This window comes from Setaria viridis, chromosome 4 (genome assembly GCF_005286985.2).
Source record: "Setaria viridis chromosome 4, Setaria_viridis_v4.0, whole genome shotgun sequence".
Classification (NCBI taxonomy): Eukaryota; Viridiplantae; Streptophyta; class Magnoliopsida; order Poales; family Poaceae; genus Setaria; species Setaria viridis.
In genome coordinates this window covers 30,909,019-30,933,917 of record NC_048266.2, presented here as the reverse complement: position 1 = coordinate 30,933,917, position 24,899 = coordinate 30,909,019, and the positions used below count along the sequence as shown (strand labels likewise).

The 24,899-nt window shown below is 46.6% G+C and overlaps 3 protein-coding genes and 1 pseudogene across 3 annotated transcripts; all 4 read left to right on the top strand.

Annotated features, from left to right (window-relative positions):
* Positions 1-2,575: 2,575 nt before the first annotated feature.
* Positions 2,576-3,390, top strand: LOC117851916 (salt stress-induced hydrophobic peptide ESI3). The gene is made up of 2 exons (XM_034733827.2): positions 2,576-2,820; positions 2,920-3,390. The coding sequence occupies exons 1-2, from the start codon at positions 2,728-2,730 to the stop codon at positions 3,055-3,057; spliced, it is 231 nt and encodes a 76-aa protein (XP_034589718.1). The 5' UTR covers positions 2,576-2,727; the 3' UTR covers positions 3,058-3,390.
* Positions 3,391-5,813: 2,423 nt separating this feature from the next.
* On the top strand, positions 5,814-15,397 carry LOC117852563 (DNA-directed RNA polymerase 3, chloroplastic). Its single transcript, XM_034734691.2, has 19 exons — positions 5,814-6,688; positions 7,514-7,711; positions 7,787-7,920; positions 8,061-8,127; positions 8,369-8,427; positions 8,566-8,683; positions 8,993-9,106; positions 9,223-9,354; positions 9,457-9,873; positions 10,273-10,323; positions 10,996-11,066; positions 11,731-11,815; positions 11,926-12,078; positions 12,184-12,258; positions 12,425-12,514; positions 13,041-13,088; positions 13,166-13,280; positions 14,289-14,392; positions 14,517-15,397. The coding sequence occupies exons 1-19, from the start codon at positions 5,963-5,965 to the stop codon at positions 14,625-14,627; spliced, it is 2,868 nt and encodes a 955-aa protein (XP_034590582.1). The 5' UTR covers positions 5,814-5,962; the 3' UTR covers positions 14,628-15,397.
* Positions 15,398-15,529: 132 nt separating this feature from the next.
* On the top strand, positions 15,530-18,232 carry LOC117853613 (uncharacterized). Its single transcript, XM_034735927.2, has one exon. The coding sequence runs from the start codon at positions 15,904-15,906 to the stop codon at positions 17,854-17,856; it is 1,953 nt and encodes a 650-aa protein (XP_034591818.1). The 5' UTR covers positions 15,530-15,903; the 3' UTR covers positions 17,857-18,232.
* Positions 18,233-19,808: 1,576 nt separating this feature from the next.
* On the top strand, positions 19,809-21,605 carry LOC117853612 (uncharacterized; annotated as a pseudogene).
* Positions 21,606-24,899: the final 3,294 nt, after the last annotated feature.

Below are 24,899 nucleotides of genomic sequence, written 5' to 3'. Positions count from 1 at the left end.
ACTATGGCATGCGGCTTGCAGGGCTAGCCACCGCGCATGAGGGTACGTGCTTACATGCGCCGTTACTTTTAAAAAAGATCTTGTGACCTCATATATTCAAAATAACAAACTAATATACTCAACATTTTAAATATTGGATTCAACATTCTTTCATACTAAGTTCAACATTTAAAATAAACTAGTTGAACATTTAATATGAAAATGGTGAAGTAGCGTACCTAAAATGTTGAGATAGATTATCCAAAATATTATTTTTTAAAAATAATAAAAATATGTTTATATTGGATCTCATCATGTTACATTAATTCTCAACAACACACTGGTTTAAACAGATTTAAAAATGAATTCACGATTTGGGAGAAAAAATAGTTTGAAGTTTGAAATCCGAAAGAAACACCCACCAGCTAGCCACCACGCCTTGTCGGTCAACTAATCCGCTGTGCGCATGCAAGCATGCAGGCGCGCTCCATCTGCGGCTGCTCTACGAATACGATTGAGAAATGGGTTGTACGGAATCTGAAGCCTAGTAACAAAAACAACTACCGGCCGGAAGTCATATAGGACTACCGTTTTTCTAAATAAGTACGGCCTGGTCCATAAGGCCTATTGTAACGAGCTAAGGCTTTGCCCTGTGCTAGACCCGTTTCTGTGTGTGACACGGTAAGGAAGGATGTGACACGGTAAGGAAGGAGCCCATGTTGCTTGCTTGCTACAGAGGCCGGCCGTGCGTGCTCCCCCAGCCCAAGAAAGTACCGTATTATTTGCACTTTGCCCTCCGGTGTCATCATCGTGTCGTAGGCGACTCGGTAGGTAGTGTGTGTGGTTCACCTAATCACATGCATCAACACATAACGAGCACCCGAGCAACTCCAGATCTGAATCCTAAAGCGTTTGCGAAGATTTTAAAATTACCGTGCTTCACATGGAGACCCGTAGTTAAACACATGGTAATGCTCGCGTGATCCAAAGCCCGAATCTCTCACGACTCTCACGAGGAGTCGGCTTGCATCGGGTGAGATGAGGTCGTTAAGAAGAAGAAAAAACATGACGATAAAGAATAAAAGAAATGTGTTTGTTAACCAGCAGTTAACGATCCGTGCTGAAAGGCTTTGTTGTTGTAAGTCGGAATTTGTCTATTGGCTAATATAATGATGATGAGGAACTCGTAGATGCATGAAGTGGATAATCTAGATCGCATCTCGATCAGAAAAAGGCTGCGAATATTCTGAAGACGAAATTCGCATTGATGTGGAGGCTGTCATGGCATTGGCGGATGACCCCACCAGTCCGGCCGGTCAACACCGCCGAGATGCCCGATTAAGGAGAGAGCCCGTCAACCCATTAGCCCGCTTCGAAAATCCTCACGGGACGTGAAAAAGGTATTAAAATGGTCGGTGGTTCCATGAAGATCGGATAAATAGGCATCATAAACTATATAGAACGATAAGTTTTTAGTTGAATGTAGGCTGGAATGTTAAAAAAGAAGAAGGGTTTTTTACTATCTCTTCTAGGTGCAATTCAAGCTCATCTTTATCTTCTTTTAAATTTAGCGAGATTAGCGTTATTAGAGCAGATTGAGAAAATCAATCCCTTTCCCTGTATTATTGATTGAAGGGGATTAAAAGGGAAAAAAAACATGCTCCTGCAGATTGAGAAAACGATCCCATTTCTCTATATTTTTTTCTTAATTGACAAAAACTACCCCCTCTCTCCTTTAGAAAGGGGATTCAATTCCCCACTTTCCTCCTTTTCTTTTTCCATGCGCGCTTTCTTCTCCCGCGCGCTACCCGCCGCGCTAGCCACTCCACCCCACCCACCAGCCTGCCGCTCCGCCCACCACGCCAGCTGCCTCCTCCTCCTCGCTCCCAAGGTGGCCTCCCTGAAGGTGCTCGTCCTCCTCCTCGCTCCCAAGGTGGCCTCCCTGAAGGTGCTCGAGATCGAGGAAGCCATCACATGACTCACCCTTGAGGAGCCATGGGGCCTCGTAGACCACCCACCGCGCTAGCATGCCGCTCCGACCGCCATGCTTGCTGACGCCATGCCCCACCGCCGTTGCTTGCTCAAGAGAAGAGGCGAGGTAGAGGAAGAGGAGGGGAGAGAAAGAAAACTGATTATCTCATTTATAAGTAGGCCCCACGTAACAGGGGAGATAAATTGAGGAAAGGAAAACTGAATCTCCTCTGAGCATCTCTCCTGAATATCTCTAAATTGTGAAAGAGGATTCCCTTGTGTATAAGGTGATAAAGGAGATTAGGAAAAATCAATCAGGAGATGCTAGGGTAGCCTCAATAGTTCCAGTTCCAATGTATTTCTGGTTCTGCTCATGTGCGCAGCTGCCTTGTAGATTTTTTTTTTGGGATAAAGGGCTGCCTAGATTGAGAGGGGAATAAAAACACGGCGAGCTGACTGCCGGATCTGATCCCAAACCCGTTACCGCGCCCGCCGCCTGCCAAGATCCGGAGCTAGCCGTGCTGACCTGGCCGCATGTGTGCCGTGTGGCGGCACGCTCACGGCTCTCGCGGTCTCGCTCGGCCCCCCCGAGATGTATACCACGCTACCATCGGCATCTTCTCCCGGCAGCCATCGTCGGATTCCGCATCATTCCCTTGCCCCCCTCGTACAAAGAAGACACCAGCCCAACCCCCCAGACACAAGCTAATCTCCTGGCAGCTCTGACTTCGGAGGCCTGCAGCGAGCTGGAGACGGCCCGGCCCCGGCATCGGCAGGATGAGCTCCGGCGGCTGCTCCACCTGCCTCGAGGTCATCTTCGCCGTCGTCCTCCCGCCGCTCGGCGTTTTCTTCCGCTACGGCTGCTGCAGCGTAAGCATTCCGCCTCCGCACCTTGCATGCTGCTATAGCAACATAGCATGATGACTTGATGAGAAATGGCAGAAACATCACAATTCACAATTTTTGCAGTCGGAGTTCTTCATCTCCCTTGTGCTCACGATACTGGGCTACGTCCCCGGCATCGTCTACTCCCTCTACGTCATCCTCCGGACGCCGCCGGAGCCGCCGGGCATCGACGGGGAGCGGCCGTACGACATGCTCGCCTGACGGAGCCCGTTCTGCTATATTTTCGTCGCCATTTGTGATGAGCTGTAGCCTGTAGGTAGCAGGTAGTCGTTCAGGACATTCCTGGCTGTAATTTGTCCGCGTCTCTGTTCGTCCCGTATGATTGTTTGGGCTGCTGGTGTATTCACTATTCAGTATGCTGTGTGCGATTGGTTCTTCGATTGCTAGTATTCTTTCGGGGTTTATGAATCTGTTGTCAGTAAGAGATGGTAGTTCATTTCTCCGTATATATGCAGCAGTTGCTAATTGGTAACTGATAAGATGCTTATATGTAATCATGTACAAATCTAGTAATGCAGTTTTTGGGGTCTGAAATGCAGTTTCTTCGGTTTTGTTCAGGAGTTTGGGTTGGCGATTTTACGAGTTCAGACTTCTAAGTTCTGGCCAATTCACGGCTTTAAAGGCTGGAGAGTGGAGAGGTAATCTGTTTTTTAAATACTCCCTCCGTCCTGGCTTTTCCAGATACATAAGTTTTGCTATGAATCTAGGCATAAAATATATCTAAGTACATATCTAAGTACATGTCAAAAATTATGTATATAGAAAAATCAAAACGAATAATAATTTAGGACGGAGGGAGTATATGACATTTGGACATGAATTATTGTCGTAAACATCATATCTTAAAAATGGAGGTATTTATCTAATAAACTTTGGAGAAGTGTAAATCAAACCGTCACCAATTATTTAACTTATATGACAACCTCTGCTTTGGAGATGAGATTCGATATCTTTGTGCAGAGATTTCGAGAAGTTTAGAATTGTTATCAACTGGTTTACTTCTGGACTTAATGTGCCAGGTCAGAAGAGTTGAATATTTTTCTGCAGAACTTATGTTCTTGAAAAAAAAAGAATTGATCAACCCAAATGGAAGGCAACACTCTGCAAACAGATTGCATAAATGAGTGCTTAGAAAAATCGGACTATGCAGAATGTAAAATTGAATGCAATTCAGAGAGGGGATGAATGTTTCATGTTTGCTACTGGAATGGTTATGTATCCGATCTGTAATCTGTTCAATGTCAGATCCAGGCATCCAGCAGCAGCAGGCCACACTAGCAAGTACAGCAAGTCAATTTGTCCAGACAGCCTATCTCGGTCATGTACCTGTGTTTGTGGGTTGCTGCAGAGTTACTATGTGTTTGGATGGGAGACAGTGCAGGACGGATCGGTACCGTCCTAGTTTTATGGGATGGGACGGTCCCGTTTAGTGTTTGGTTGAAATAGGATGGGACGGTTCCGTCTTATGTTTGGTTGGAGAGGTTGAGGTGGGTGATATGGATGAAATTTTTAACATCGTTAGCTACAGTATTTTTGACCCACATGTCATTCTGTATACATTTATTTTATTTTATTTTTCCTTTTTTTCCCTCTTCTTCTCCGACCGGCCTCTGTTCCACGCCGCCGCTCCTGCTACCCCGCCGCCACCCTACTCTCCACCCCGCCCCCTGCTCCACGCCGCCGCCCCTGCTCCCCTGCCGCCGCCCCTGCCCTCGGGTTGTGTAGCGTCGCCCTTGCAAGAAGACCCTTGGGCTCTGGCGGCCGCCCCCAACCTCCCCTCCCCTCCCCTCCCCGCCCTCCCCTCAGCTCCGGTGGCGGCCTTGCTGGCAGGCTCGTCGCACCGCGCCGCCTCCGCCTTCCCCTCGGCCACCGCCGCGCAGCGCCGCCCCCAACCGTCCCTCCGTGACGGAGCGTGACGGGGGCGAAGTGGGATGCCCCGTCCGCTCGTTTTGGTGGGATAGGGTCATCCCGAATCTGGAGGGTATATTCCCTCGTAGGGATGTCCCCATCCCACCTGTCTTCTAACCAAACACGGGACGAAGTGGGATCGTCCCGTCCCGTCCCACTTCATTCTTGGAACAAACACATCCTTACCGATCAGTCCTAGTTTCAGATTTCGTCAGGATTCAGGACACAGGTTCTTGAGGCTAGTACAAAGGAGCAGAAAAATACAAAGAACTCAGAAAAGGCTCTGCTCAGAGCTTAGAAAACCCTGGACCGGTACCTCCATGACAAGTGCAGTAGTTAGTCCAATCATATGGAGTTCATGTAACGGCACTGTTGGTTTTCAGTTGTCACGTTGGCTTTATGCATCTGGGGGATTCTTTCTTTGGAAACTTGTGTGATCTTGTGGTGCACTTTATACATCGTGGAAGTTACATTAGGCAAAGGATTTCTACAGTGCATCTTAAGCTTATTGTCCGAGAATAAAGATCAATTTCTCTCTCTCTCTGGCTCTTTCTCACACTCCACTATGGAATAATATGCTGCTGCAGGTACATGTTTTTTTAAGCATAAGCTTAAGGTGTGTTGAGCAACAAATGTTGCCTATTAGACTTGCCCTTATATGCTACGATTTCAGAAGTCAATGCTGGAGCTTAAACTGTGCTCAGAGTTCGCCAGTAACATGCAAGGCTTTACAAAATTCAGAGAAATGGTCCATCGTCACAGCAACACACCGCTGGGAGCGTGCATGTTCTTCTCTATCTCAAATCCAGATTGGAAACCGTATAATCTACTTGTAGTATAAGCTAAACTTCCATTAACAAACTGTATTAGCTTCACAAACAAACAGGAGGAGAGCTGGTTATCGGAATGGCCCAGACTGGCGCCAGCTGAGTTGACACGGACCCTCACCGTCCGATACGACCCCGCGAAGGCGATCCAACGGCCTTGGTCTGCCGAAACGGTCTCCTACCTCCGATATTTCCCTTCCCCCCTTATCGCCTCCGCCTCGCTCGTCGTCTCCGGCTCCCCAAGGTTCTACCGAGGTTTCTCCTCCTCCCCTCCTCCCAGCTACCACCACTACCCTTTCCCTTCTCCCCCCACCACCCCCAATACAATCCTACCATCCGAGCCTCGCCATTGGAGCCGGAGCCCGAGGCGCATGCCGCTCCTCCTCTACCCGTTCTCCGCGTGCGTGCCGCCGCCGCGGGCGCTGCTCCGCCGCCTCTCGCCGCCGCCGCCCATGGCGGCCGTGGCGCCGCCGCCCCCCGCCGTCAGGATACTCCCCTCGGTGGGCGCTCTCGACCTCCCGCCGCTCCCGCCCCCCGCCACCGACGACTTCCACTGGCTCGACCTCTTCGCGTTCCTCAACTCCCCAGCCGACACCTACCACCACCAGATCCCCGCGCGGGGCGAGGAGGCGGAGGAGCTGGCGGCGGGGCTGGAGCTGGAACTGGAGCTGGAGCTGGAGAGGCACGCCGAGGTGGAGAGGCAGCGGGAGCGGGCGCGGAGGGCGCAGCACCGGCGGCTGCGGCAGCGGCAGGTGAAGGCGGAGACGGAGGCCTGGGCCCGGGCCGCCGAGGAGTACCGCGAGATCGAGCGGGAGATGCTCGACCGCAGGCTCGCGCCCGCGCTGCCCTACGTCAAGTCGCTCTTCGTCGGATGGTTCGAGCCCCTGCGCGACGCCATCGCCAGGGACCAGGACGTGCAGCGCCGGAAGCGGGTCAAGCACGTCTACGCCAAGTACCTGCTCCTGCTACCCGCCGACAAGATCGCCGTCATAGTCATGCACAAGATGATGGGCCTGCTCATGTCCAGCAAGGACGGCACCGGCAGCGTCCGCGTTGTCCAGGCCGCGCACTGCATCGGCGAGGCTGTTGAGCGTGAGGTGAGTCGCTTGTTTACCATTACGTTTTTTTATATAATATAATAAGGAGCCTAGGAGCAATACTAGACCATGTTGAGGACTGGTGGGCTGCTCATGGACAGCAATGTGGGACTTATGATTGTATGAAACATTATCTTTGATTGATGATTTGTAGTCTTAAAGAGAATTTGACAGTAGGCAGCTTGCCATGTTTGCGGGTAGTGGGGCAGGATTCCATCTGATAGGCTTACGGTTCCATTTTTGATTTGACAAGTCAAATGAGAGGGTTAATCAAGCTTGGATAGCTAATTGGAGGTAGAGGAACTGATGAGGGCATTATGCAAGTAAGACGTGCAACCTAAATTATATAACCTTAGAACTGTGCGGTGATGTGACCATGATCTGAAATTGACCTACATTATCCATCATAACATGCATCCATGCCTGGTATCCTGTAATTTGATCACTGAATGAGGATCGCAATTTAGCCTACTTGAAATTGTGTGGTAGCTGGTGTATGCGTACATGTGTCTGTACATGAGAAAGGTTTGGAGAGTTAAAACTTTGGAACTATTAAAGTGTGATTTAGAATTTGTCTTCTTGTGGAGTCAGGTAAAGTAGTGAAGTTTGGTTACATCATTGTGCACTTCCAACCTTGTGCACTAGAGTTTAGCTTCCGTACTTTTGGTAAAGTAGTGAAGTTTGGTCACATCATTTGGAAGTAACTTAATACTAATTTTTCTTTCCTTGCTTTCCCATTCATCCTAATTCCTATTTGTGTTTTCCCTAGTGGAAATTCATTTGACAGTCCACTGAAAGCTATTTTTCCCTTTCCTTTCTTTACAGTTCAAAGTCCAGTCATTCTTTCAGAAAAGTAGGAAGAAGAAGGATCAAAGTGAAAATGATCAAGCATTGGAGATGGAGCAAGCAAAATGCCGGAAACGTGTTAAGACTTTAGTTAGGAGGCGGAAGATGACTGAAGCGCAGAAGCTGGTTCAGCAGGAGTTGGAATTGGAGGAATGGGGCACTGAAGCCCAAGTGAAGGTTTGTTTTCTGCACGGCGCACAAAGAAACCCAAGCCTTTTCACTCATACTCTAATACTCATTTCATGTCTACAGTTGGGAAGTCGTCTGATTGAATTACTACTGGATTCAGCATTTGTTCAACCACCAGCTGATCAAACACCAGATAGCTCTCCAGATATTCGCCCTGCATTTAGGCATGTACTGCGACAGCCTATAATAGAAAATGGGTAGGTCTATGCTTTTTCTTTACAATTGTGCTGCACACTGTGTGGTTGCACTAGCATGTACATCATCACCCTCTGCTTGCTTAGGCATGTATTTGTGGATGTATGATGATGATTCTATGACATTTCTCTTGAACCTGCAGGAGGCTAAAGAAGAAACATTGGGTGATAGAATGTGACCATCTTGTGCATGAAGGGTTTGAAAGCACTGTAAGTTTATTTTGCACTTCTAACCATGTCTGTTTTTCTGATCCCAAATAGACTTTTTGGTCATGAAAAACAAAAGACTTATTGGAAATAATTCTGTTCAGCTCACCTTTTCTGTGGGCTTAATGTTGTCTCAAGCTTCAAAATATGGGGACAACAAATTACAAATTTCCTTTTTCTGCTTGACAATTGTTTTGTTTATGTAAGGAAATGACATGATTATTTAAATTCACATTCCTTGCAGGCTAGACATGTTGATATACCCTACCTTCCTATGCTGGTACCTCCAAAAAAATGGAAGGGGTATGTTGGTGTTCATGCTTTGGACCTTTCCAGCAAGCTCCTTGTAACATCAGAGCAATTCATAATTGGATTGATTTCTAGAACTTACTGTATCTTGTCGCTAGGGATTTGAACCATGTCAACTGTATTTTGTTGCAGTTATGATAAAGGTGGCCACCTTTTTCTTCCCTCATACATTATGCGTACACATGGTGTAAAGGACCAAAAGGATGCCATTAAGAGTGTTCCTAGGAAACAGCTACAAAAAGTATTTGAGGTTTGCTGGCCACCCATCTATGTCACAGCATGCATTTATATTTCTATGTTGTCCTTCACGTGGGTTCTATGTTGCTCTACTGAATATTAGCCTGATGATGGCAGGCACAATAAACCATGATAATTATAGTAATCTTTATCAAATTATATTCGTTTTGTTCAAAAGCTAAAATCATTTCCTAGGGCTACAAATACACACAATGCTTCACATGATGATATCCCTTGGGCCTTGGACCATTACTTTTTCATGCCTGCTTAATTTCTGGTGATTGAGTGAGATATCAGCCCTAAAGTATTAGCTTGTTGCCAGGCGTTAGATATCCTCGGGAGTACTAAATGGAGGGTCAATCGAAGAGTTCATGATGTTGTTGAGACTATTTGGAGTCGAGGTGGAGGCATTGCCGGGCTGGTTGACAAGGCAAATGTGAGTGACTGCATTTGATTAGCATTTGCAGGGCTGGTTTTCTTTCTCAATCCGTTCATATTCTCTTCCACATCCCTTTTTGAACATTCTTTCTATTTATTATCTTTTGTTTACAGATTCCTCTACCTGAACGACCAGAATCAGAGGACCCAGATGAAATGCAGAAATGGAAGTGGAGTTTAAAGAAGGCAAAGAAAACAAACCGTGAATTGCATGCTGAGCGATGTGATACCGAACTTAAACTCTCGGTACGCAATATAAATAATCACCATTCATATTTTTTTGAGACACTTTAGTGTAATTCATATGTAGCATTGCTGGAGCTATATTTGTTCCTTTTTTGTAAACAGGTTGCTCGTAAAATGAGAGAGGAGGATGGATTTTATTACCCTCATAATTTGGATTTTCGTGGTCGTGCATACCCTATGCACCCACATTTGAGTCACCTAGGTTCAGATCTATGCCGAGGTGTTCTAGAGTATGCGGAAGGGCGGCCACTAGGAAAGTCTGGATTATGCTGGTTGAAGATACATTTGGCTAACAAATATGGTGGAGGTGTTGAAAAGCTTTCTCATGAGGGCAAGCTGGCATTTGTGGAGAACCAACTGCTTGATATATTTGATTCAGCAGCAAATCCTGTTGATGGAAACCGCTGGTGGACTAATGCTGAGGATCCTTTTCAGTGTTTAGCTGCATGCATGGATCTATCTGATGCCTTAAAAAGTTCATCACCTTACCGTGCTATCTCTCACCTGCCTATTCATCAGGTATTGATTTGTGCTTAATATCCTTGGACTAGTCTAGCACTATATAATTTTCCTTTGCTTCAATGAGAACGAGGTGCACACTTTTGTGGATTCCGGTATTAATTAATTACTTATGATGTAGACAAATAGAAGAATACCCTAGTTTATTAATTTACAGTTAATTTCATATGCCTACCTGGCACATCACTGATATGCTTTGTATTTCAAAGTCAGTTGCTTTATATCGTTAGCATATGACATTTTCAACATCTTTTTATGTTGAAAGTTTGGTTAATCAATTGGAGCACACTTAATTCTACTAAAGGGGTATTTGATGATGCTCTTAGCAAATTAGCATTCTGCATAGCCTGCATTTCCATGAAATTACTAATTGTTGGCTACCATTGTTTTCCTTATCAGGACGGTTCATGCAATGGTTTACAACACTATGCCGCTCTTGGGAGGGACTACGTAAGTGTTGTGCTCTGTCACACTTTTTGAGTTTCTTTCATCCTTTAGCCTTTTTATGCACCTCATGATGTGATTAGAGTAGAATTAGCACTTTGTGCTTATCTGTTGCCATATGTCTGATTACCCTTTTACAGCGTTCTGATAATCATAGGAATAAAAATGAATTAACTTATAATTTCACTATATTTTTAGCTGTAGATAGTTACATTCCATTGGAATCTTCTGTTATCTCTAAGAAATTCTTGAACACAGCGAATAACCTGATTTCTTCATGCATTGTTTAAGTGAGAGCACTAAGTTTGTGAAAATTATGGTCATCATCTGGTTTATAAGCATGTTGACTGCCTTAAAATACTCATATGTACATGGTTGATGCTGTTGATATGCTAGAGCCACCCTTGAAGAATGTCAAACCATTTCCCAAGTATGGTCATATCTTAGTTCTTACTATCTGCAACTAACTTGAAGTATGTCAAACCATTTCCCAAGTATGGTCATATCTTAGTTCTTACTATCTGCAACTAAATAGAGAACACTTTCTGTATTGTTCCTTTGTAACCTCAAGTCCTCAACTTGCAGAGCTCTCATTTACTTGTTTTTTTCATGAACTTTTAGAGTGCAGTTACCCAGCTGGATAATTTATTGTTAACACTAATTTATGCTCTGCTATAGATGGGCGCAGTTGCTGTCAACCTTGTTCCTGGAGAGAAACCTGCAGATATCTACTCCGAAATCGCTGCTAGGTGGGTTTCTTCTTGCTAGTTCTACAGTCCAGGATGGTTGCTTGTTAATTGTGCCTAGCTATTGGTTCTTGATGTCCTTTGAATGTTTATATGGAGATGAAGACACAAGGTCTATTTGGTTCATAGTTCATGTAGTTGAAAACTTGAAACCTTCTTGCTTGCAACTTGTTTGTTCTTATTTCAATTCTGTGCTGAATGTATTTAAATTACTGTCTTTCATCGTATTTTATTTACACTAAACTGTTCGTAAATATAACCCACGTGCAGAAGTGAACATTGTTTACATCTTGAAGTTCACACGAACTTACCTTTCTAAAGATCAGGTCCCGAAAATCCTCCTTTGTTAAAATTCTGGTGAATTGTGTAAAAGAAAGGAATACCTGAATTTACATATTTGGCTTCTTAAAAGTGAAGTAGCATCTGTAACTGAGTATTATTTTTATATACACAAAAGTCAAGTAATTTGCCTCTGTACTTGGTAAATTACCAAAATAGAATGTGTCTGAGAAATCCAACTTGTCAAGTATGTACCTTCTAATAAATCAGATGATTAACTCTGTAGTTTATAGAATATAGATGATTGATATCATAATATATTATCCTAGTGCTAGAATTACTCTTGAGGGTGTGGATTAATAACAGTTGTGGGCAAAATTGACTGAAGGGTACTGGATGTTGTGCGTGAAGATTCAATGAAGGATCCTGCTACTAATCCGAACGCTTCATTAGCAAGAGTTTTAGTTGATCAGGTTAGCCTTCTCTCTAACCTACCTCTATGTTTCTAAATTCTAAGAAATATTCTTGAACACTCCATATCATCAAACAAACAGTTGAGGACTTGAGCATTGGTAGCTTACAGGTGGATAGGAAGCTTGTTAAGCAGACAGTCATGACATCAGTCTATGGTGTTACATACATTGGTGCTCGTCAGCAAATTACAAAGAGACTTCAAGAGAAAGGGCTGATAACAGATGACAAATTGCTGTACGATGTATCGTGCTATGCTACTAGGGTAAGTGATTTACTAGTGTTTAGCATATTCTGGCGTATTTGTGATTTCATACTGATTACTTTAGAGGGAGGAGGATATACTGTGACTTTTGAATTTCTAATGAAGGTAACTTTGGATGCACTGGGACAAATGTTCCAATCTGCTCGTGGTATAATGGCCTGGTTGGGTGATTGTGCAAAGGTATACTCCCACTTCCAACTTTTCTCCTATGAAGTGATTCTACTTGAATTACATAAAATGTGTTGACGTATACATCCATTCTCTCACACTTGTGGCACTTTGCGAACCCTGCATGTAATCATTTTTGGTAATTGAGGCATTGATGATCGCTCTCAATTCCTTATAGATGATTGCTTCAAAAAACCAACCAGTCAAGTGGACAAGTCCTGTTGGTCTTCCAGTTGTTCAGCCCTACAAGAAATATAAGAACTATATGGTCAGTTATCAATCTTCTTTTTCTTTGTTTGCATTAACTAGATTTTTGCAACAGCATGATTCATCATGCTTCCCTGGACCTTGATAATCTGAGTGAACATGATTTTACATGTGTTGAGAAACAAATCTAGAAAAATAACATGATTTTACATGGAAATATGATTTCCATGTAGTTTTGTCATAACATTTGCTTTATTTCTATTTATAAAATATAAACTATCCCTGTCTATTCCTCTAGTTTTGGCTTGCTGTGGAAAGCAGTTTGAGTCCTATGTTGGGGACTTATGGCAGCTAGTGCTGGCACCAAGCATGCAGCATGATCACTACCCCCTTGTATTCGTTCCATTTCTTTCTAAGATCTTATGAACAACCTGATTAAATATTGCATGGTTTGATGTTATTATAGTTTGACCAGGTTCAGATTCAGATACACTTGATTTAACTTCTTTTTCCCTTCAACCACAGCTACCCCTTTAGTCAATACATTTTTCGTTTTTTGAACACTATTTGCTTCACCTATCATACAGATACGAACTTCCTTGCAATGTCTGGCTTTACGGCGTGAGGGTGATGCGGTAAGATAAGCTATTTTTAGACCTTCTTTCTGTTTGTTTGCAGTTCTCATAGCTAATTTAAATGTCATAATTTTCAGATTGCAGTCCAACGGCAAAAGGCAGCTTTTCCACCGAATTTTGTGCACTCCCTGGATAGTTCACATATGATGATGACGGCAATTGCTTGCAAGGAGGCTGGTCTTGATTTTGCAGGTTCGTTTCTTATTGGCATAGACTGTTTTGTATTGCACACATATATTGAGCAATATCACATATCATGTGGCATGGGAAGGATTTCCTGGAGGACCTTATTAGTTACTCCCTCCGTCCCAAAATATTTGCACCTCTACAATTTAAAATTTGTCCCAAAATATTTACACACATAGGTACGAGATCCAAGGTACTAGGCTACCAGGTGGACCGGCTCACAGGAAAAAAGATTGACTTGTGTAACCTCCATCCGGACTCTGGACGCTTCTCAACCCCTCATCCGTCATCAACCTGTGTTAAAAAAAAATTGATTATGCTTCCAGAAATCCTTCCGCCTCTGCATGGAGCGGCAGCACAGGGTGGTGCGGTCACCGAAGCCAGCATCAGCGAATTTCTTATAGGGGCAGCAGTGTCATTTTAACAGCTGCCTTGGTTTTCACGCTGAACTCTAGAAATGCACTTAATGTGTGATGGAGGGAGTATGAGAATTTAGGAGTGAGTGGGAGCATGATTCTTACAACCAACAAAAACTGGTGAAACCAGTTTAGGCCCTATTGCCCTAAATCACCTTCGCACCCTCCATCTCATATGGAATTGTTTTTTTTCCTTAATGCCTGTTAGATTTCTGTTAGCATCAAGTCTTGAAACTACAATCATGCTCAATCTTTTAGGTCTAGCTTTGGTTTTAGAAACCTGACAGCCCTGAAGTCTTTTACCATTAATTATTTATTTGATGTAAATTTAGTATGCAAATTTCTTATTTTGGGCGGTGCTGGATTGCCAAATGACCAATAGAAAATTCTTATGTTGAGTCTTTCAAATGCTGATTTGAGGGACCATATCCTATTCTCATATGTGTTGTGTGCATATGAATTTTGTCTTATGAGCTCATATGTGCATCTGTTTTCCTGTATGAAGTGGAAACAGGCTTGCATTTCCTTGTCTACATTCTGTGTTTGCTGTTTAATTTTGTTATTAATGTTGCTTTTTGTTAACCTACTTTGGATGCAGGGGTGCATGACTCATTTTGGGTGCATGCATGTGATGTTGATCAAATGAATCAGATCTTGAGAGAACAATTTGTGGAGCTTTACAGCATGCCAATTCTTGAAAATGTATGCCATTAGAACTATGCTCTCCGCAGAACCTTAAATACTTTCTTTATTCTTCAACTGCAGCACCGATGATTATGTGTGCCTAATTTTTGTTTTCTGCGTTTTGAATGTGTTTATGATTCAGTTGCTGGAGGAGTTTCAGACGTCGTTTCCTACACTAGAATTTCCACCCTGTCCGCCACAAGGGAACTTTGATGTGAGGGAAGTTCTGAATTCGACATACTTCTTCAACTAGCATAACAGGGGAACCTCTGTACATGCAACATTCTGAAAGTACGGTGCTGATGGACTAGCCTCCAGATGATTACGCCGTTGATATGCCAGAGCCAAGTATAAATTGTGATACAGAAATGGCTTGCGCATGGGCTTTCTTTAGCACAAGGAGCTAAAGAACAGCAACGATCTGTACTCCAGAGCAAGCTGAATGGTTCCAAGGAATCTGAGATGAAACAATCCTCAAGTAGTTTCTGCTGAAGTTTTTAGGTTGATGCAGGATCGACTAGGATGTGTTCAGGCTTCAGGTCAGTCAGACAGTCTCTGCTTTCCATGACAAAGCATGTCATGCTCTGCCCAGGAGCCACTGATTCTAATACTTGACTGATAGAAGATCTGCTGATCGTGCTGACCTCATTGATCATAGACAGCAATCGAACAATAAGTTCGCTGTACATACGTGTACCATCATCTTTTGTTGTCTTAGGACTTTATAGGTGGTCGCATAATGTTGCGGCATCTCACTGTAATAAAATGTATAAAATGTAGTAGCCAAAGATAAATGATTAAATGTATACAAGAACTGTAGTTGCTGTTAGCAGCAAGTTTTGTAACAGAGAGAGACGCATGAAAAATAGGTGGACTTGATCAGTTCAATGACATTCTGCTCTCTTCCTGAGATAATCGTGTATCTTTGTTTTAGTTTAGCAGATTATTTAGAATTACCAATCCTGTAAACTATGATGAGATGTTTGAACTTACATGCAATGAAGCATCGTTCCGAATTATCCATTTTGGATGATGTTCTATTTTAAATTTGAAATGCTTCAGCGTTGTAAATTGAATTTGCCTTACAAAGTTCGGCACCGGCGCACCAGTAATGTCAGTTGGCGTAAAACGGTAAAAGTGATAAACATTTCATGCAAGACGCTAACTATCTTATGCGACGCCTACACTGTGATCACGTGTACATATGGTTTTGCATTTTTCCACTTAGGGAGCAATTTTCAAAATTTTCGTCTAGGGATCGAAGCAATTTTCAAATTCCCTTGACATTTTCTATTTAATTTAGTTAATTACTCCATATAGCATTTCCGGAAGCGATAGCCTCGAGGTCAGTTAGTGCGCCGACTTCGCCCTCACGCAAGCTGCAAGCAATTGCCTCACCCCTGGCTTTATATAGCTCTCCCTCTTTTCGCGCTCATCATCCGCGCCGTTCGCCCCCACACAATCTCTTCCCATTCCTTCGATCGACGAAAATCCCCCGAAACCCAAGCCCAAACCCTACCCGGAAACCTATGGCGGCGGCTGCAGCAGCAGCGTGCCGGCGAGCCGTGTCCTACACCCTCCTCGGCCCACCAGCGGAGAGCCTCCGCGTCGCGGCGAAGGCGGCCGCGCCCGCGACCGGCGACAAGTTCCTGGACCTCCTCGACGCCAACTACAACAAGGCGCCCAAGCCGCAGCCGGCGAAGACCCGCACGGAGAACGCGTCGCCGACGTTCGTGTCCTCCGGTGACCCCTGCCTCGACTTCTTCTTCCACGTCGTCCCTGGCACCCCGGCGTCGTCCGTCACCTCCCTCCTCGCCAACGCGTGGTCCGCCGAGCCGGTCACCGCGCTCCGCCTCACATGCAACCTCCGCGGCGTGCGCGGCACCGGCAAGTCCGACCGCGAGGGCTTCTACGCCGCCGCGCTCTGGATGCACGGCTGCCACCCCGCCACGCTCGCCCTCAACGCGGGCCCCGTCGCGGAGTTCGGCTACCTCAAGGACCTCTCCGAGATCCTACACCGCATCATCCACGGCGGCGTCTCGACGAGGACCCCCGGGAAGAAGGCCCGCCTTGCCGCCCTGGGAGGCTTCGTCATCCGGGCCCGCGATGGGAGCCGTCGCTTCGTCCACCACCGCCAGGAACGGCGGAACGCGCCGCGCTGCGCCGAGACGAGGGAGGCGCGCATCGCCGCCGCCAACGAGCGCGACCGGAAGACCTCGGCCGACGCCTCCGTCGAGCGCAGGAGGAAGCGCGCGGAGGCCGCGGCGAGAGCGGTCAACAGATACGCCCGTGACCCGAACTACCGGCTCCTGCACGACTGCACGGCGGACCTGTTCGCCAAGCTCCTCGCCGAGGACATGCAGAAGCTCGCCGACGGCAAGGTCAACGAGCTCTCGCTTGCCGCGAAGTGGTGCCCGTCGTTGGGAAGCTGCTACGACCGCTCGACGCTCATGTGCGAAGCCATCGCGCGCCGCCTCTTCCCCAAGGGCTCGGCGCCCGACCTCTCCGAGGACTTGGAAGACGAGTACTACGCCTACCGCGTGCGCGATCGCCTCCAAAAGGCGGTCGCGCCCCTGCGCCGCGCCCTCGAGGTCCCCGAGATCTTCGTCTCGGCGAAGGCGTGGGGGGACGTGGTGTACAAGCGCGTGGCCTCCGTGGCCATGAAGAACTACAAGGACCTCTTCCTCAAGCACGACGCCGAGCGCTTCGGGCTCTACCTCGCCGACGTGAAGTCGGGCAAGGTGAAGATCGCGGCGGGCGCCCTTCTCCCCCACGAGATCGTGGAATCAGTCGGCGACGAGGTCGCCGCGCTGCAGTGGGAGCGCATGGTCTCCGATCTTCGGGGACTCGGCAAGCTCAACAACTGCATCGCCGTGTGCGACGTGTCGGACAGCATGCATGGCCAGCCGATGGACGTGTGCGTCGCGCTCGGCCTCCTCATCTCCGAGCTCTGCGAAGAGCCGTGGCACCACCGTGTCATCACCTTCACCGCCCAGCCTCAGATACATCGGGTCACTGGCGATACCCTCTGGGAGAAGACAGACTTCATCCGTCAAATGAAGTGGGGCTATAACACCAACTTCCAGGCAGTGTTCGACAAGCTCCTCAGCGTTGCCGTCGCCGGCAAGCTGCCCCCAGAGCGGATGGTGAAGAAGGTGTTCGTGTTCAGCGACATGGAGTTCGACCAGGCGTCCTCGAATCCGTGGGAGACAGACTACGAGGCGATCACAAGGAAGTTCACAAAGGCTGGGTACGGCGAGGCGATCCCGGATATAGTGTTCTGGAACCTGCGCGACTCGCGGTCCGTGCCGGTGACCTCGGAGCAGAAGGGGGTGGCCCTGGTGAGCGGCTACTCCAAGAACATGATTAAGCTGTTCCTTGATGGCGAGGAGGTCGTGCCAGACAAGATCCCGACGCCGAGGGAAGTCATGGATAAGGCCATCTCATGGCCCGAGTACGAGAAGCTTGCCGTCTTTGATTGATCGGCTGAAGGGTAGCTAAGTTCGGAAATCTGGTTTGCTTTCTCGCTTATGATGTCGTAAGAACTTGTGCTGCCTCACAGGATGGAACTGAATCCCCTATTTTCTAGCTTGCGTTTCTTGTCTTTTGTGTCAGTCATATAATAGAATTGGAGAAAATTTGGACTGTTTGGGAATGGAATGAACTTAAGTTTCTGTTGATTTCGTGGTAGTACTTATTTTCTCTATGTCAATTCGAAATTTCAATTAATTTGATCTGGTCTCTGTTTTGCACTTTTGCTGCAAACTTTTTTTTTTGAAAGATTTTTTGCTGCAAACTTCAGACAGCGAGCGTTGTGCATTCACGTATTCCTCGTCTATTGTCAGTATGCATCCTTGCAAAGTTGCATATTTTCGTTCTGCCGTACTGCCATAATTGCTTATGCCTAATATTTCTTGCTCCCCGTTTTGAATTTGTTTTGTAATTACTTTGTTGGGGGAGTTTCTGATGTCCCTTCGAAAATAAAGACATATTTTGTTTTGGTTCAGTCTTACATTTAGACTTTGACCCAATTATTTTTTTCATCATATATATAGCTACAGAATCAGTACTGTGAAAGTGTTTTGGCATGTGAATATAATTGTATATATCTGAGCAGAGGGAGTATATTTGTTAGCATAATGTTTCAGAATCACACTGCAATAAACGTGATTACTACAAAATCTAAAGTGAAATGTACTGTATAAAAAAACTGTTCCTGATAATTTTCTCTCAAAATTAAGCTTCACAACATGTACAAATATTTGTAACGAAAATAATTTTAGTACTTTTTTGTAAAATTTAATTTTTTATGAAGAAAGATGCACAATTCTCGAGAATTTGGTAGTACGCTCAAAATTAGGCTTCACGGCTTATATAAATATTTGTAACAACAATACCTTTTTTGTATTGGTCCTTTTCTAGTAAGAGGAAGTATGCACACACACTAGACATGGACCTACGGGCTTTGATTGCTGTTGGAGAGTTCTCAAAATTAAGAGATATACACATGGAAAAATTAATCCACCTTTTGCCCGAGATATTATGTACTTCATGCGTCTTAAATATTTGTCTTTTGATCATGAAGTTCAACCATTCCTCTTATTAAATTTTTAGTGCAAATATGCAAAAATATAAGACGTGTTTAATGTACATTTGATGACCAAACGAGCCATAACAAAAAAAATTGATATTGCATATTATTTTAATAGGATGATGGCCCAACATCATGTTCAAAAGTAAATGGTGACAAACGTTTTGGAAGAAGGGAGTGCCTTATTCTTCCATGTGATCCATCCCGTTGATCGTTTGACTTTTTACGTTCCGAACCTTGTCATAGCCTCATAGGTACCTTTTTTAATAAAACATTGCAGTATTGTGCGCATTCTGAACTATCCATAAGACCATTGCTAGGATATAATAATGTTCGAAGTATCAGGAGATTTGAATTCAAAATTTGAAACGACTCAGCTGTGAACTGAGCTTGCCCTTTGAGTTGGCGCCGGCACCCACCAGCCACCAGTGTCAATTGCTGCAAAGTGATATACATTCAGTTCCATCAAATCTTGTGCAAGCGCAAGCAAGACATTCCGATGAATAGAACGGCTACAATATTGCACGTCCAGAAATCCTCAAACATTGATGAAATAGACCCTCATATTGCAATTTGTGTTCAGTCAGAACTCATCAATTTGAGTAGTTTCAAAAAAAAAAAGAACTCACCAATTATGGAGAGCAAATAACATGCCCGGAACGATAGAGTCGGTTCGTAGCACCGACATACCGACTTGGCCCTCAAGCCACCGCCTCACCCGAGCCTTTAAAATGAACTCATCCCCTGTCGCCGCATGCCAGATCATCCCCAAATCACGCGCATCGTTATCGACGAAGAGGAAAATCTCCCAAAAACCGTAGCACAAACCCTAGCTGCAACCCAATGGCGACGGCGGCGTGCCGGAAGGCCGTGTCCTACACCCTCCTCGGCCCACCAGCGGAGAGCCTCCGCGCCGCGGCTGCGCGCGCCGCGGAGGCGGCGGCGAAGGCGGCCGCTGCCGTGCCCACGACCGGCGACGCGTTCCTTGACATGATGGACGCCAGCTTCAACAAGCCGGCACCGCCGAAGAAGGCGTGCACGGAGAACAACTCGCCGCGCTCTGGATGCACGGCTGCCACCCCGCCACGCTCGCCCTCAACGCGGGCCCCGTCGCGGAGTTCGGCTACCTCAAGGACCTCCCCGAGATCCTACACCGCATCATCATCGGCGGCGTCTCGACGAGGACCCCCGGGAAGAAGGCCCGCCTTGCCGCCCTGCCGCCCTGGGAGGCTTCGTCATCCGGGCCCGCGATGGCAGCCGTCGCTTCGTCCACAACCGCCGGGCGCGCGCGCCCCGGCGCAAGGGGAACGCGCCGCGCTGCGCCGAGACGAGGGAGGCGCGCATCGCCGCCGCCAACGAGCGCGACCGGAAGACCTCGGCCGACGCCGCCGTCGAGCGCAGGAGGAAGCGCGCGGAGGCCGCGGCGAGAGCCGTCGACAGATACGCCCGTGACACGAACTACCGGCTCCTGCACGACTGCACGGCGGACCTGTTCGCCAAGCTCCTCGCCGAGGACATGCAGAAGCTCGCCGACGGCAAGGTCAACGAGCTCTCGCTTGCCGCGAAGTGGTGCCCGTCGTTGGGAAGCTGCTACGACCGCTCGACGCTCATGTGCGAAGCCATCGCGCGCCGCCTCTTCCCCAAGGGCTCGGCGCCCGACCTCCCCGAGGACTTGGAAGACGAGTACTACGCCTACCGCGTGCGCGATCGCCTCCAAAAGGCGGTCGCGCCCCTGCGCCGCGCCCTCGAGGTCCCCGAGATCTTCGTCTCGGCGAAGGCGTGGGGGGACGTGGTGTACAAGCGCGTGGCCTCCGTGGCCACGAAGAACTACAAGGACCTCTTCCTCAAGCACGACGCCGAGCGCTTCAAGCTCTACCTCGCCGACGTCGAGGCTGGCAAAGCGAAGATTGCGGCGGGCGGCCTGCTCCCCCACGAGATCCTGGCGTCCATCGGCACCGACGGCGTCGCCAACCTGCAGTGGCAGCGGATGATCGCCGACCTGCGGGCGCTCGGCAAGCTCAGCAACAGCATCGCCGTCTGCGACGTGTCGGGAAGCGTGGAGGGGCTCCCCATGGACGTGTGTGTCGCGCTCGGTCTCCTCATCTCCGAGCTCAGCGACGATCCATGGCACCACCGGGTCGCAAGAATCCTCAGCTACACGTGATCTCCGGAGAAACTCTGTTGGAGAAGACCAACTTCATCCGTTGCATGAACTTGATGATGAACACCGACTTCCAGGGCGGTGTTCGACAAGCTCCTCCACATCGCGGTCAGCGGCAATTTGCCCCCGGAGAAGATGGTGAGGAGGGTGTTCGTGTTCAGCGACATGGAGTTCGACGAGGCGTCGTTGAAGCCGTGGGAGACAGACTACGAGGCGATCAAGAGGAAGTTCACGGAGGCCGGGTACGGCGCGGCCGTTCCGGAGATTGTGTTCTGGAACCTCAGGGACTCGGTTTCCTTGCCGGTGACCGCATTTCAGAAGGGCGTGGCGCTGGTGAGCGGCTTCTCCAAGAACATGGTGAAGTTGTTTGACGGGATCGTGACGCCGAGTGATATCATGGACAAGGTCATCTCAGGGCCGGAGTACCAGAAGCTTGTCGTCTTCGATTGATTGGCTGAATGGTAGGTTTTGCTGAACGAGTTGTGTCCGCAATCTCTAAATTTCGAATGTGTTCTTAAATTCAGTTGTTGGACACTAGAATTAAATTCCTCAATTCTTGTATTTGTAGTTCTGCATGTCATTTCAAAATTTTAGTAGATCATGGCTTTGATTAGATCCCTGTTTTGGGGCTTGAAACAGAGCATTGCATATTCTGGCTTCCTACGCACCGTGAAACTGTTTGCGGCATCCAGTTGATACTTGCTATGTCTTCGTCCAGCTGTAGCTGTGATTTCTGTAAATGTGATGATCCGCCATCGCTCCTGACTATTTTTTTTTTTGAAGGAACGCTCCTGATTATTTTGTCGCTGTGTTTTCGATTGCTTAATTGCTTCGAGGGTTATCTTCTGTTTTTTCGATTGCTTAATTGCTTCGGTCAGATGTTTGTTTTGATGCAAGCTAGAAACAAAGCATCGTGCAAGGTTATATTCTGTGTCCTGCTCTGATTTAATTAACTCGTCTTACAAATTTACGCCAAAGGTCACGAAATTGATGACAACTAAATTCAATTATTTCTCTATACCAAGTTGCTTTGAGTGCATGTTTGAAACTTATCATATTACTCACGAAATATGAATCGAGAACTGCGCCTTTTACCTTCAGGTACTGCTGTGAATTTGGAATCTCAAGATGAATCGAGAACTAATACCCAGATGACGGTACGGCGTCCACAGGTGAGGGACTGACGAACTATGTCTATGTGTCTCTTAGTTCTTCCTGATGAAACATCATGGAGTGGGCCATCTCCAGGCCGGAGTAACGCAAGCTCGCCGTCTTTGATTGATCGGCAGAAGGCGTAGCTAGTCCTAGTTTGCTTCCTGAATTTTGCTATCGTTCCAAGAACTTGCTGCTATTTAACTGAATGATATGGTGTCTTCCTAGAGAAGAAATGGAGAAATGATGACTTTTTCAAGATGTATTGAGCTCTTATGTTTCTAGTTAACTCCATGCTATATCACTATGCGGCGGAAATAATCTCATATCATTGGCTGTTAACACTTGCTTTAATGTTTTGTTCATATCTGTGATGATCGGTTATGCCAAACGTATTGTTTCTCTGCATTTAGAACATGTTTTTCAAGTTTGGGTATGAATTTCAGACTTCATTTGACACTAGAATTTCTACCCTGCCCATCACAATGTGATTTTGTTGGGAGTGAATTCCTTCACTTACTGTATTTTGTAGTTCCTCGACTAATATTTACATCGTGAAAACTTTTTTGTGTTCACTATGCCAATTCAAAATTCCAATGGATAATTGCTTTTGTCAGGTCCCTGTTATGGAGCTAGAGACATAATTGTGGGGATTAAACCATCTGCATTGCCGGGATGTTAAATTTATGCTGAAACTTTGTTGTTTTCTCTACGCCAATTCGGAATGTCACTTGCTAATTGCTTTGGTCAAATGTTTGTTTTGCTGCAAGCTAGATACAGAGCATCGTGTATTTGTGTCCTGTCCCGATTTCATTGCCTACGATTTATTCTACATATTTACTACAACGGTCAACGGTTACGCAATAAGCCTACTTTACGGCCCAGGTTGACTACAACCTCTTTGACTCAACTAATAAGCAAGTCATAAATGTGTTATGCTGTAGGCTGTAAACAGAGGATCCTGCATTCTTATGTCCTGTTACTATGTGGAAAACGTCTCTCGTTGACTGTTACTATGTGGAAAACGTCTCTCGTTGCATTGCTTGTTCAAGCGTAGGCCTAGTGTTTTCTCTGCATTTTGATTCCGTCTTTGAGTCCAGTTGTTGGAGTTTCAGACGCCGTTTTCAGTACTAGATTCCACCTCGAGTATTTCGTGGAAGAATAAAACACTTAATGACTTGTCAACTATCTACATTTTTCATCTAGCTTTAAGAGCAAGAATTGTTATCCCACCCTTCAACCCAAAATTTGGCAAGTCTGCTAGAAAATTACGATTCAACAAAGTTGTTATCCAGATGGTCATCCTATCCGGCTTGCTAAATGTGGGTCCCACGTACAGTAATTGCAAAATAAAAAGTGCAAATGGAGAGTCCATTGTAGTGTGAAATAGAGAGGTTGTTGGAGTAGATGGAGAGTGTAGATTTTTAGAGAGAAACTTAGCTGTTGGAATTTGAAGAGTGAAAAATAGACGGTGTGTTGGAATGAGCAACTTAACTAGAGAGTAAAATGGAGAGCTAAAAATATATAGTCAAACGGGAAGTTACTTGGTACCGTAGTCCGTAGGATGTTTAGAGTAGCCATGGGGAAAGCTATACGGTGCCCGAGCATGCTTTGGCCTCCTCACACTCTGAATTTTTCTTGCACGAAATCTTCACTCGATTTGGGGGTTCGCGGTTAGGAATCGGGGGTTGAGGATTTCGGGTTGCTGGCTTTGGGACTGGAGGAAGCCGGGGACGAAGGCCGGCCCGGCGGTGGAGGCGGTTGGTGGGCGGGCCGGCGAGGCGGCGAGGGCGCCGCCGGCCGGGGTGGTGGGGGATAACCGGTGGGAAGGGTTGGGGTAGGGGAAGTCCACTCCAATGAGTTAGTGTGGGGGAGGGGAGCGGGAGCAGCTTGGGCAGCAAGAGCCGCCAGAGACGACAGCAAGAGGGTGGTGCGGGGGCGTCGAGCCCTTCTTTGGTGTCCATGGTGGTGGGAGGAGGAAGAAGAAAGAAGCTAGAGCGAGAAGATGACCGGAGGAAGAAGAAAGAAGGTGGACCATTGAATGTATGATGATGTAAATCCAAGGGCTCAAAATTTGAGTGCAGGAGGAGGTTAAATACTCGGGTGTCCTATAGATAGCCCCAACGTTAATCGGTAAAAAAAAGTATGATAATATGATATATCCCTATTGGTGTGATGAGTTTAGCTAACCTATATTTTTCTCAAAATACACGTACACTGCTACTCTTCAGGAAATTAAAAAGCATATGCAAACTACTAGATCGATGCATACGTATGGTGACAAAATGCTTATCCTCGAGTGCCCTGGTCACTCGGCAAAACCCAAAAATATTCGGCAAAGGTTTTACCGAGTGTTACACTCGGCAAACTTCACTCGGCATCGATTTACTCGGCAAATGTTTCTTTGCCGAGTGTTTTTTGTCGAGCATTTGGCAAACACTTTGCCAAGTGCTAAACCGACTCTCGGCAAAAAAAAAAGTACGCGACAGGGAAAAGACGATGACGGCAGCTTTGCCGAGTGTCTAACGGCAAAAACACTCGGCAAAGCCGGCCTATTTGCCGAGTGCCAGTTGGCAAAAACACTCAGCAAAGGATGCCTCTTTGCCGAGTGCCAGCTGCCA

Bases quoted from the DNA above. Each gene is read 5' to 3' on its own strand.
- LOC117851916 (XM_034733827.2), top strand. From the start codon at position 2,728: ATGAGCTCCGGCGGCTGCTCCACCTGCCTCGAGGTCATCTTCGCCGTC. The intron at 2,821-2,919 runs GTAAGCATTCCG...CAATTTTTGCAG, and splicing joins TCCGCTACGGCTGCTGCAGC to TCGGAGTTCTTCATCTCCCT.
- LOC117852563 (XM_034734691.2), top strand. From the start codon at position 5,963: ATGCCGCTCCTCCTCTACCCGTTCTCCGCGTGCGTGCCGCCGCCGCGG. The intron at 6,689-7,513 runs GTGAGTCGCTTG...CTTTCTTTACAG, and splicing joins GCGAGGCTGTTGAGCGTGAG to TTCAAAGTCCAGTCATTCTT. The intron at 13,089-13,165 runs GTAAGATAAGCT...CATAATTTTCAG, and splicing joins TACGGCGTGAGGGTGATGCG to ATTGCAGTCCAACGGCAAAA.
- LOC117853613 (XM_034735927.2), top strand. From the start codon at position 15,904: ATGGCGGCGGCTGCAGCAGCAGCGTGCCGGCGAGCCGTGTCCTACACC.